The 14,570-nt window shown below is 32.4% G+C and overlaps 1 protein-coding gene across 1 annotated transcript in view; it reads left to right on the forward strand.

Moving 5' to 3' along the window:
- LOC130893280 (NF-kappa-B inhibitor cactus) overlaps positions 1 to 14,570 on the forward strand; it is a 30,920-nt gene that overhangs the window by 5,667 nt on the left and 10,683 nt on the right. The window contains exon 2 of the mRNA XM_057799242.1: positions 4,439 to 4,794. Coding sequence (XP_057655225.1) covers positions 4,439 to 4,794 — 356 coding nt within the window. The remainder of the gene's footprint in view (positions 1 to 4,438; positions 4,795 to 14,570) is intronic.

Consider the following 14,570-nt stretch of genomic DNA (forward strand, 5'->3'; position numbering starts at 1 on the left):
TTTCTCATATTGCAAATATGCCGCGAAAGTGTTCAAATAACTCGGACAGTTTTTGTTAGGTGTGTGAAGAATTAACTTTTACATCTCAGTACTATTTTCGTTGGGTTTGGCTAAACAAGAATCTGGATATTTGCCTTTTGATATACCAATGATTTGGACAGAACCAAAAGACCATTAAGTGATGGTTATTTTTGCTTGATTCAAATTAAAGGCATCACAACCAAATCCAAACACACTGTACCCAAACTTGTCATCGGCCAACAGACCAATTCTACATAGTGCCGAACTGTCCGTGCCAAACCGATAAGGTATTTCAAAAGAGTGACCCAAGCTATGAACCATCAACTTCTAAAGAACCTCATTCATTGATACAAAGTGATTTAAACGATTTAGTACGTGATTTGAGTTTGTCTAAAACACAAGCTGACCTTTTGGGGTCTAGATTAAACGACTTGAATTTACTTTCTCCTGGGAAAAAAATTTCTTATTTCCGATATCGTGACGATGGAATGAATCTTTCTAAACATCAGCAGATGACTTAGTCTATTGTTATAACATTCCTGTAGTGATAAATCTATTGAATTTTGAATATCATCCAAGTCACTGGCCATTGACTCCTCAAAAACTAGTTTGAAAGCAGTGTTGCTATAGAACGGAAACATATCTCCTTCAGTGCCGGTTGTCTATGGTTCTGATATGAAAGAGACTTACGAGGACATGAAGTTCCTTCTTGAAAAAATACAGTGAACATGTTTGGAAAATTTGTTATTGCTCTTTTGCTTGTGCTAACAGCTTGGTTACACAAAATATTGCTGTGTTCCTTTTGCGAATACAAGAAGAAAGTATGGCCAACGCGTGAATCACTTACTCCAGGGTAGAAGAATATTGAAAATGAATGAACCCTGACCACATACTTTTACCACCGTTACATATAAAGCTCGACTTGATGGAAAATTTTGTATGTCTAAATATGACGGTGTATTCTTATACTTGGAAAAGAAATTTCCTAAACCCAGCGACAAAAATTAAAGAGGGAATATTTATTGGTCCACAAATACGGGATCCAATGAAAGTTACTAACTTTAAAGGGAAACTGATTAATCTGGAAATGTTTTGTGAATGTTGCCCCCTAGTCCATAAGGTGGAAAATTGTAAAATCTAATTATAATTTCATACAAACCTTTGGGATGTAATCGGTCTTTAGAAATACATATCCTGCACTCTTATCTGGATTTATTCCTCGAGAATTTGGGCGCTGGTCAGGACATTTCCTCAATAGAAACGCGCCATTAAGGAAAAAAGATCAAGGATCGAACAGATTTCTATTGGACACTTGAAAGAAACCTGATGTGTCAATTTTTTTATTGTTTGGTGGCCATAGTACATTCAAAATTTGGTATAAGTTTTCGTGTGAGAAAAAAAAGTTGACCAATGTAATTATTGTCATGTTATGGTAATCACTGATTACAATGGTTCTACTAAATTGAAATTCCATCACGTACGTTATGAATGTTGATTGTATAAATTTGGAAACGGAATTATAAGTAGTTCGGTCAATCATTTTTTAGGCTATTATAGATCTTATTTCCTTGACAAAAATACTACTAGCCAGCTGATTGTTCGATTATATGAAAGATGATAAGATAAATAAGTACCCGATATGAACATTTCCTGTCTTGTTAGTTAATAACAATTTATTACAAAATAAACGAGTTCCATTAAGGAGGGTCCTGAGCGAAATGTCCCGAAACAAGATACATATTTTTATGTTTCTAAATGTTCTTGATTTTAGGTCTGTTCTGTTTCAAAATTAGTTTTTTTAATAATTTTTAAAAGATAGATAAAAATTGACGTTTCCAATTTTCTTTATCAGAAATGCCGATCAAAATTTAAAGAAATTTGAGTTCGAAGGTCGCTTCGATTACAAATTAAATCAGAATTACCGCAAGATACGAAGATATAAACTTGATTAGTGAGAAATTAATCTTTCTAATGGTGTCAGTTGTTATAGCGGTTAGCAAACAAAAATAACAGTTTCTGTCACTCAAAGAAAGCGCGCGAAATTTAACCACAATTTTTTCACATTTTCTTTTTGATTTTGGTTCATTTTTACACTCAAGAACTAAATATATTTCATAGTAACAATTAATTATAATAACCGATGCCGTTATAAACTAGCTGTATGTGGAGCAATACTCGACGATTATTGGCTGTTTAGAAAAAATCAAATGAGCGACTATTTATTTTTAATAACAAGTAAACGTTTCATTCATCAAGTTTTAAGCATTATTTTTTAGTTAATAATTATTCACTTTAAGATTTTTAAGCATAAATACATGTGGAATAAAAATTTTAAAAAATTTCAATTTCAATATGATTAGTTTGATTGACGCGGGAGCCTCCTTAATAGAAAGTGGAATGTGATTATCTCGACAAAACAAACGGAATATAAAACAATTTTCATTCTGTACGTGCAAAAATTCTTTCTCTGCGGTAATAAAATTTTAGTTATTACGAACCACGAAGAAACAACGAGAAATGAGAAAAATTTCAAAAATTATCATCGTATATTAATAAAATCAAAGTAAATCAAGTACAAAGAATTTATTACTGTTGGAAACAATGCGCGTAAACTTGGAAATACCGAAAAGTTTTTAGATAATCTTTTATAGGAACGTTCGCAAGGTTCGTTAAGTCGGATTGGCGCGCCGTATACTGATTATTTTAACGACTACACTTTTGCATACAACACAGATAATACATCGTCGGCCTAATTATCAGAATGGGAATTCAATTTATTTCTAAATTTGCAAATAACATTATTGAGGAAACGGACTTTTCTTTGCTGCAGTATACAACCTCATTTGGAGTAGAAAGTGCGAGTGGAGTAAAGACTTTTTATATATTTATCAATTTGCTTACAACGCACTAGGTAATAATTTTGTGATAAAAGTCAAGATTTTTAATCACAATCGAATGTCTATAATAAAAATTAACAAAAAAATTTCAACAAAATTCTTATTATTGTTTATTTAGGCACAACCTTCAGTTTTAAACCTATTTATTATTTTTTGAAATATAAAACAGAGATCTTTTATAATTCATCCTAAAGTCTAAGGTACCTAGTAGTTTAAGAATCAATTAACTTTTACATTAAGTTTCTACTTACGCCTAAATAGCAACGGCACAAAATAAATCTCGAATTTTGGTAAAATGTTATGTACATACATCTGGCACACAAATTTTGGGTAAAATTAATTTTCAACGTAATCTCCTTTTAGCCCCATACACTTTTCCCTGCGATGTTACTAAGTTCGATGCCCTTTTTATAATAAAAATCGTCAAGCTACTCGAAATACTCATTAATTACCGACACACTTCTTCATTGTTGAAAAATAATTGATCAACGAACCATTTTTTCAAGACTGGGAACATAAAATAATCCGAAGGAGTTAAATCTGGCTAATAGGGGGCATGAGGTAGCAATTCAAACTTTAACTCACTAATTTTGGACATTGCAATAACGGATGTGTCAGCTGGTGCATTGTCTTGGTAAAATAACACTTTCTTCTTAGCCAAATGCGGCCGTTTTTGCTTGCAGATGAAACAGTTTTTGCCTTCATTGGAGTTGGCTCTCTCTTTTGTCCATTGTTTTGATATTTCTTTTGTTTCGGGTGCGAAGTTATAGACCCACGATTCATCCATGGTATGGAACGGTGGAAACATCTTCACGACGCTGCTTTGGTCTATTGTGAGCGGAACCCATCTTGCGCACAGCTTTCTCACGTCTAAATTTTCAGTCAATATGCGATGTACAGCACTTTTTGAAATGCCTACTATGTGTATTAGCTCGCGCACTTTCAGTCGACAATTATTCAGTACCGCTTTGTTGAGTCTCTTCAACATTTCTGGAGTCGTCAACTTCGACCAATTTTTTCTGTGTTTACATATTCACTGAAAAACTATCAATGGCTTCCAAATTAATACTAAACAACGTGGCGGCGTCTTCAAATTTGAAACAACAAGAAACATATTTTTTTCATCCTGATTGGGAGCTCTTCCCACTCAGTATTTGTATATTTCAATTTGTAATCAATCTTTCCATCAAATGTGAACCTCGGATCTCTTCTATTAGTCACTGTCAGCCAGATATGCATAGTCTTCTGATACATTTTTTTGTGTCCCAATGCAACAAAGTGCATGCTGTCACAGTCCATTTTTGTGTACCCTTTCTCTAAGAATTTTTGTATAAAAGTTATCTCAGACATCATGCTACATGTATTCATCCTGTTAATCAGGCCGAAGACATATTTGTTTCATGACGAATTAATGGCTCCCAAAATAAAAATATCTCATCAAATTTTGACAGGATTCGAAAAAAATACATTTCAATGAATCTCTTATCGAAAACGTGTGAAATATGTCTATTTTCTTGCAGACACCTTCACATAGCGATCGTCCAAGGTTTCTTGGAAGTAGCACTAGCTTTAATCCGCGCAGTGCCTCATCCGAAACTCCTGGATACGCCGAATGACCACAACCAAACGCCTCTTCATCTTGCCGTCGAAACTGGACAATACAAAATAGCCCGATGGCTTATCGTAGCCGGAGCAAAACCTTGTCCTAGGGGTCCCCAAGGAGAATCACCTTTACATATAGCAGCACGAAAAAACGATCACCGAAGTGTTAGAGCAATAGCGGAACCAGTTCAAGTTCAAGAAAGGGAACAATTGGCTCTCAGTTACCAAGCTCATATGTGTCAGCCTTGTGACTTTGATCAATGGAACTTTTTAGGTAAGCAAAACCCTCATTTTGTAATAATGTCAGATTATTAGAAACGTATGAAGATTCTAGATGAAATTTCTTTCTAATAACTATCGTGCTCGAATTATTAATACATTTATATCATAATTAGGAATTTTATTTCACTATTACTAGCATTATATATTTATTACATCACTCATTAAGTCGTGTGACTGACATTTACGAGGTACCAACTTTTAAAAGAGTAAAATTTCGATTAGTCTGAAAAAAGTGACAGTCATTTAAGTGAAGCTACTTTTGTTATTTTCCAAACAATGTCGTATGTCAATTTATGAAAAAAAAATAGTGTACAAGCTCAGCGATGGCTTTTGTTATTGGTTTGCTGGATTTAATAAACGGGTTCGTGCAGACATCGATGATGGTGAACGCTCTGGTCGTCCAATTGAGGTGGTTACTCCAGAAAACATCAAAAAGTTCACAAATTGGTTACATCTAATCGGAAATTGAAATTGCGTGAGATAGCTGAGGCGTAAAGATATCAGAAGGCATGAATATTTGACCATGAGAAAGCTTGTTTTATCAAAATGGATCCCAAAAACAACAACGTGTTAATGATTGGTTTGTTTACACGTAATAAATCAGATTTTTTGCGTCGATATGTGACAATGGATCCATCACTTCACTCCGGAATCAAAACCATCATTACCTGAGTGGACTGCAGCTGGTAAACCACGTCCGAAGCGTCCAAAGACAACAAAGTCAGTTGGGAAGTCGATGTTAAATTGATCGAATTGCTTCCTCACCCACCGTATAGTCCAGATTTGCCCTCAGTGACTACTGGCTATTCGCTGATCCCAAATGATTGAAGGAGAAGAATTATATACCGTAAGATTTTGAGGAAACCGAACTAAGGAAACATCATTTAAACTATGTTAAATTTGAGTGATCTTCTGGACTGATGAACCCCGACGCTCGACCTGTTTCGGTTCTTCTGTCTACCTGTTCTTTATTACTTCTGCAGTGAAAAACAATTATTTCTATTAACTTTCAAATTATTACAACAGTAAATAATAATTACTGATTAAAAAAAGAAGGAAATAAGTTTTTAAAAAACGAAAATTTGAGTACTTTTACAATATTACTAGGCATAATTTGATTATTTTATTTTTTTGTTAAATTTACGATTATTCCTAGTAATATTCTCAAACTCCTCAGATTGTCGTCATTCAAAAATGTATCTCCTTTTTATTAATCCGTACCTATTGTTTAATGTTGTAATAATTTGAAATTGTTAATAAAAAAAATTGTGTTTCGCTGCAAAAGTTATAAAGGACAGGTACTCAGAGGGTGCGAAAAGGGCCGAGTACAGGTAGCTTACTCAAATTGAAAATATAGTTTAAATGGCAACGTGGTGTTTGCTACGATCGGTTTCCTCAAAATCTTAAATAATAATATGTATATAATAAAATTATTATTTTTAGAGATATTTAACATTAAACACGAACCTGCATAATTATTTTGATTAATATCGTGTATTAATTATACCTTGGCATTGTAAATAAGGTCACAAATTCATAATATCTCTTCAAATTATTTATAATACTTGATCTATTCGAATACCGTTAGATTTTTAATACCAATAATCAACCTCGTAGAATATTTGGGAAAACCTGATTGAGTTGAATTGATTTGCTATTATATATTTCAAATGTTTGAATTCTACACGAATAACGTTAACTGACACAGATACCTGCCGATCAATAAAATGTAATCCCTCCAGGTAGACGAAAGATATACTAAAATACCTTTCAGAGAATTTTTGAAAAATATCATTATTTAAAATGCTAAAATTTTTAAAATAAATTAGATTTTACCTGCCCCTGTCTTTTATCAGTTTCGTTTTTAACAAATTAAACCAATACAGACAACAACGACTCATTAGTATAAATAACGTTTGAAAAAATTCCAATTAAATTTTAAATAATTAATGACTACAAATTTGAAATGATTGTTGTTACATAACGTGACATCTACTTTTTATCTCGAATTTAATAGAAGATTAAAGAAAATAAAAACCTTTTTTAAAAACTTATTTGTTAATAAAATTAACTGAAAAGTTAAAAATAAACTAACTCTTAATAAGAACTATAACCCGTAAAATAATTCCATATCGTAGTGTGACACAAGTTTTGCCAAAAATCGATTCTATTCATCAATGTTATCTCCTTCAAGAGCAATACAAGCATTCCAACGCTTCTCTAACTTCTCCATACCGTGTTTCTAGAAGGATTTGTCTCTTGCCTCATTTCTTACCGCCGAGCATTTTTTTGAGATCAGCGATTAGCCAGTAGTCACTGGGGGCTAGATCTTGTCTATAAGGTGGATTAGGAAGCAATTAGAAGTGTAATTCGTTCAATTTAACCATCGTTGCCATCGAATTTTGAATCGGTGCGTTGTCTTAGCGAAACAGTGTTTTTTTCTTCGATATATGAGGACGTTTTTCTTTGATTTTTGCATTAAAACCATCCAACAAATCTATGTAGTATTCGCTATGGATTGTCCTCCCTTTGTGCTGATAGTCGATGAACATTATTCCGTGTGCTGCTTTGTGCACTTGAATATCTAATTTTTTTATATTTGGAGTAGGGTAAAATAATGTTCAAATCAGTTATATAATTCCAACTTAGTTATTTGTAACGTTTCTCATTCTATTCATTACTTTTAATGCATCAACATTACAAGGTTTCTTCGAAATCAACTTAGAGCAGTCAAGTTCTTCGAATCGAAGACCAACAAAGATTTAACCCGGCACAAAGCCTCATAAGCTTCCCATGATGTTTGTAAAATACGAGAAACGTCATTAATTTGTACAAAGTTCCGATTATTTTGGACCGCGCCTTGAACAATATTTTGCGATATAGAACAAGCGTTTTCGAAAACTAAAATCAGATCGTCGGTCTATAGGTTTGAGTTGTTGTCTATATGTAACCCCGAAAAAATCTTAAGCTACAACAACTGCTTGACCATGAAATCCATATTGTTCAAAAAAGAATCCAAACTTTACAGTTTTTCAAAACAGTATTATTCGAGAAAGAATGCGCTTTTCAATTTGCCACAATCGTAGAATAACCTCAGGTGCCCAGGTAACGTGCTGTTCCAATATGCTTTAGAAGAAGATACAGATCACTTAGGCGATTGTTACATCGGTAACACAACATCAATTCTTTATTCTCGCGTAATTCTCGTGGAAGATAAGTAGGAGATTTGGCACTAATTTTAATGTACTCAACGCTACCACGTTGCAAATTCCTCTGATTAGTCTTTTTCTGCTGTTAAAATGCGTTCCTCTACTGACTTGCTTGCCTGAGCATTCTGTTCTTTTCGAGCCTGACCTAGTGTTCTTCTTGTAATTCATTATTTCTTCCCTCTTGTGTATGTATCGTTTTCTCTATGTTTAGCTACTGCTATACTTAGTTTTTCTAATCGTTGCCACTTGTGGACATCTTCTCCCGTCGCTGTCGCTTCTATTTCGCCTTCTCAAAAAGTCGTTTTCTTTGTGTAGTATCTGTTCCCACAAGTATAGGACAAAAACGGTCCATTCCCCCAGAGGGCCATTGTATAAGTATAAGGGTTTGCCCTTGTACTCTGTGGTGGAACTTTAGCGATTTGAAATGTTTATGTACCCTCACACCATTTAGCCCTTGGTACTGGGTCATACATCTAATCAATCAGACATTTTTTTCCCAAATTTCCCAAACCAAGATACCCGTCTAAACGAATTACTAGCCAAACCTGGTGCCTTTCCAGCTCCGTCATCAGGCCCTGGTTATCATCTAATATCAAAGTACTCGTCAAGACGAATCAAATGAGCCCAAATTCGATGGAGTCGCGTCGTTTAATTATTGTCGTCGTTTATTCCAAAGCCAATTTTATAAGGAATGTACGAGTTTTCTTTGCAGATACAGATGAAAAATTGGTTGCTTTTTCTTTATTAAAAACCATGTAAATTGACATCTAATCATTTTATTTTTTCTCAATAGATAGATTGTCAACTGCACTTCTAAATTTTCATTGATTTTCCAGGTAGTTTCTTTTCTAATGGAGTTTTTATGTCTGTCTTATCCTATAATCTGTTTCTGTATCTGATTCTCATTATTTTTAGTTTCATTTCATGTGTATATCTATGTAATGCTTAAATTCATTACGTGAGTGCGTTCGTGAATAAAAAACTTCATTATAATAATTCATATTCATATTTTTTATAAACAGTAAAAACCAGTATAAGTATATGAAATAATATTAATGTCGGAATTTCCAAATTCTTCGACATTAATATCATTATCAATCCAGCCCTCGATCTTGTAATAATTATGGGCATATCTAATAAGCATGTTCATTATTTGACTAGGATGAAAATGCCAGAAACTGCTGATAAACATTTCTACAAGAAATATGTAAATGAACTAAGGGAAATGTATAAAAAAAGAAAATATATGCTAAAGCCAAAATTAGGCAACAGGGTTGTAATAATTTTCTTTATAGAAAAGATCATCATTTCATACAAATATCCAATATACGGGTGTTGATACAAAAAATTCGGGAATGAGTAGATGCTATGACATGGAAAACATTTCTCTTACAACCCCTCGATTCTGAGTTACAGGCCTTTAAAATTGCGAAATCAGAACTTATATTCAAGTATATTTACTAAAAGCCTGGTGACGTCAATAGATTAAAACTAACACGATCTACTCACTAACACTTATCACTAAACTTACACATTAAACTATTCACTAACACTTATTATCTAATTTATTTAAATAGCCCTATTGGTTCAGTTTTCACTTTGCCGATGTTTACTATGACATCAATTAATTTACAAACTCTTTCCGGCTTCTTTTAGAAACTCGTTCTATGTACTATTTTCATTTTTGAGAATATTCGATGTCCTAGAAATCTCTAATTTGATGTAAACAAGCAAAAAGGTCTTCTCTATAAATACAGACTGCAATAAAGTATAATGTAAATAAGCAGACCTTACAGGTTCCAAGGCTTAAATCAATGGAAGACTTCGCATGATGTGCTTTGGTAATTTTAAGTGGTTAAGAATCCGTAACTTTTACAGGGACAACCAGTACAATCTAAAGATAGCAAAAATAAATTTATGGTTTAGGAGATATGTAGATTTTGACATCGTTGTACATTCAAAATAAACTGTTCGCCACAAAGAGACATTCTGAAAAAAATTATCACAAATTCTAATTATTTATTAAAAATACTTTCAAGAGGTATTAAAACGTAAGCAAACATTTCTAATTGAACTACATACTATCAAGAATCGTGTTGCTTACACGAGGAAAAAATTTAAATGTAGAAAATACGGAGAATATTTCTTTGAACTTTGAAGAGCATTCCAAGATTCTGCCTTCTATATATTCAATAAATAATTACAATTTGTGATATTTTTTTTTAAATCTACGTATCTCCTAAACCATAAATTTTTTCGAGTTAAATAAAAAAATGTATTTTTGCAATGTTTCGATTGTACAGGTTGTTTTTTTATGTCACCGCATTTTTTTCACGTCATCTACTGGCTCCCGAATTTTTTGCATCAAGTCCGGAAATACTCCGTCTTAATTATATTTTTACCTGAATTTCACAAACCTCTACATCGATTCTGTAAAGTATGCAAATCAAACTATTATATAAAAGTAAAAGTTATGATTCGAATGCAGAAAGTATAAACGACGTTCCAAAATACCGTCACATCTCAACCTACAAATTAAGTTTATGCATTTCTATAAATACAGCGTGTCTACGGCTATGAAAACTTTTTTTCTTCTTCGAATGCCTGAAGAGAAACGCTTATACTGGGAAAACCAGACGCGTCTGACAAATGCCGCAAACTTGAATTCCGCATACTTTCAAGTTATGATTTCAGACAGCGTTGTCAAGTATTTTTCATTCTAATAAAAATCCAATTGGTATTATTGATAACGCTTCGTTAAAGACACATTTATATACTTTTATTAATGTTCTAAATGAATTTTCTATACTAATATAAATAATTATTAAATTTGATATCCGAATGCTATTTACATGTTCCGCCTATGTAGGCTTCCCATGCAAATGAGATTGATTTCGATATAGTGACGAGAAACCGTCAATTTACTTTTTCCATGACGATTTACTGCTCCTTACCAATAAAATCCTAATTTATATTAAACCGATTTTGATTATAAACTGAAATACTGTAATATCTCTTATTCTGAGTCACTAACTAATGTTATTAGGTAAAATTGAAGGTCCAGGCGGAAACAACATTCATTACATTTTCTAGTAATTTAATAAGAAACTTATTTACTCATATAGATAAACATAAAACTTTTGACGTGAATTTTCATCAGAAATAAACATTCGTATTATATCACTCAATAAGTCTTATGACTGACACACAGACACACAATCTATATGACTCTTATGTAGTACTAACTTTCCAAAAACTATGTGTCAAATTTCATGACATTTCGATTAGACAGAAAAAAGTGACAGCCATTTAAGTGAAGCTACTTTTGTTATTTTCAAAACAATTTCGTGTTAAATTATCATCGCTTTTTAATGAACAAAAATATTGTACAATCTCAGCAATGGCTTCAAAAGTGTTATCCGGATTCTGCTTCATCGAAAAGAACCATTTGTTATTGGTTTGCTGAATTTAAACGTGGTCGAACAGACACCGATGATTGTGAACGTTCCGGTCGGCCAATTGAGGTGGTTACTCCAGAAAATATCTAAAAAGTCTACAAATTGGTTGTATCTAATCGTGAATTGAAATTGCGTGAGATAGCTGAGGCCGTAAAGATATTAAAAGGCGTAAACATTAAACCCCGAGAAAGCTTTTTTCAAAGTGGTTGCCGAGTTTACTCACAGTCGATCAAAAACAACGTGTTGATGATTCAGAGCAGTGTTTGGCTATGTTTATACGTAATAAATCAATTTTTGGCGTCGATATGTGACAATGGATGAAACATGAATTCATCACTTCACTCCGGAATCAAAACGATCATCATCTGAGTGGATCGCAGCCGGTGAATCCCGTCCGAAAGCACAACAGTCAACTAGGAAGGTTACAGCTTCAGTAACTTGAAATGCGCACGGAATATTGTTCATAGACTATCTTCAAAAAGGTAAAGACAATCAATAGCGAATACTACTCACATTTGTTGGATCGTTTGAATGCAAAAATCATGAAAAACGGTCTCATATGTCAAAGAAAAAACCACTGTTTCACCAAGACAATGTACGGCATCGAGAAATGTTGGAAAATATGTTTTTCTTAGTTAGTTATGACTTATTGAGTGATGTTATATCTGTGGGTAATTTTAGGATGGATTAATGAGGATGGGTTTATTCCAAATGTGTACTAAAAATATAAATTAACGAGCATCGTAAAAGTGATTCATTACATTTAAAACGTGGTATCAGTGGCGCCTTTTCAATTGATAAAAATTCGAAAATGTGTCAAGTGATTCAAACTTAATAGCTTACACTCAAAGTAAACAGATAAAAGTACGCAATGCAAACAGTAAAAAATGAAGAACGATTTTTTATTTTTTGTTGAAAAATCGATTTAAAAATTCATTTTTGCTATGCTTTGTATCCCTGTAAAAGAACCATTAGCCATGAGCCGCCCTTGGTCTTCAGATAGTAGTGTACAATTATTTATTCCTTCAAACACACTAAAGGGACATAAGTAATCATCCATTACAAATTCATAATGTTTGTATTTAAATATAAGTTGTGATTCACGTGCTGATGACGCACTAATCATTCTTTTAGTTTACTATTTTTCTTCGATAAATAGATAAATCCAATCATTATATTCTCACCAAATGACAAAGTATTCTTTCCAATTTCCTTATAGATCCGGCAACGAAGCAATAGTTTGTAGTCTTTGAAGTATATTTTAAGACCGGCAATCTCATTGACGTTCCCAAGCCTCCTGAGGCTGTGAGGATTTATTTTTATTACAAAACCAAAATAGATATGCTGTTAAAAATTCCTTTCTTTTTGTGTGTAAACAAAACGGGATGAAATATGAAGGAAAATCCCTGCCTGTTTAATTTTAAAACATTGGATGATTCAAATCGTACGCGGTAATGCATTCGAAAATTTGAGGTATGGGCCATTGTGCCACGTGAGAATACTTTTATATACAAAATAATGAGATAAAAATTTACTAGAATTATTTATTGATTAATAGTCGTAATATTTTATTGTCATAAATTTTTTTCTCATTTTCATTTGTATAAATTTATGGTATAAATAAATAAAGTGGTGTCAATAATCTTATTGTATACATAAGCTATATTTCTAGTGTCTAAGGGACATTTGGAATTACTTAACTATGACGTTGATTCCCATTAGTTGTGGTAGATTTATGATTCTTCACAGTCATATTAATATAAAACAAAAATTTGGTAATCCGGGTAGATACTTTAATGGAGGGCAAATATAAGGAATACTTTGTATAGCTTACCTAAATGAATAATGGTTCCCATCAGGGGTAGGGTGATAATAAACGTTTTTTACCTAAACACATTCAATTAAATTAATTAGTACCCCACTGTGTTTGTTTTGCGACATTTCCTAATTAGTTTTGGTTCAGCTGGTTTTTTTTTAATTAGATTTTGTATATAGATATTTATTAACGTACAATATATTTTCGGTTTTTCCAGCTCATCGTGTTTTAGAAAACAACAATAAACTTTCGAACCTAATTACGAATGAAATTATAAAATAATATAAACGAACGGCCATAATTTCTATAAATAAAACAAAAAATTTCACGACGGAATTTTTAATGTAAATTTTAGTAACTTGTTAATAAATTCTTATGTCATAAATTTCGTAAAAACGTTACTTGCGTCAATAGTTATAAAAAATATATATATCGATCCAATGAACCCAAACAATTAATTATCAAAAAGTAAAAATATTATAATTAGATGTCGAGAATGTCGTTTTTACAATACGAACTTTTTAATTTCCACAAATTTGAATCCTTATACAGTTTTATTCATTTAATAAAAAGAACAATTAATTTCAGACAGTTGAGTAAGTAAATATTATAAAATTACTCTTCAATAAATATTACTAAAATTAATTCCTAAATCCTATAAAATAGTTTTTGGAAACAACACTTTAATGTTAACCCACAAGGCACTCATGAAATGTGTCATCAAAAATCTACTGTTGAAACCAGCGTCGTATTTAGGGAGGGTCTAGCGGGGGCTGCAACCCCAGGACCGTCCACGTAGGGGCCCCACAAAATTATTTGATCATTTTTAGAAGCAATATTGGATCTACAACAAAATTTGCATTTTTTTCAATAAATTGCTTAGAAATTTACATGAAATTGTGTGATTTAATCTTATTTTTTACTCTAAATAGTAATAAATTCTATATTCCATGCATTCAAAATGTAAACAATGAATTAGAAGAGCGAGTAAAATCTGTAGTAGAAATATTTTCGAATGATCTACAACTTGAATTATTTTGTGAATTAAAGCAATTCCTTTCTCTTATCAAACTTCCACCCGAATTGATTAATAATAACAAATAATTTATTCATTCAATTGAAAATGCTTAATTGGATCGTTGAATTAGATATGATCGAAACTTTTCCGAATATATAACCTATCGATTGCTCGTGACGATACCTATAGCGAATTGTGAAGGGAGAAAGGTCGTTCTCCGAAAAATGTACATCGCTCTACAATGTTAGATGAGCGATTATGGCCATT

Source organism: Diorhabda carinulata, chromosome 4 (genome assembly GCF_026250575.1).
Source record: "Diorhabda carinulata isolate Delta chromosome 4, icDioCari1.1, whole genome shotgun sequence".
In the NCBI taxonomy this organism is placed as follows: Eukaryota; Metazoa; Arthropoda; class Insecta; order Coleoptera; family Chrysomelidae; genus Diorhabda; species Diorhabda carinulata.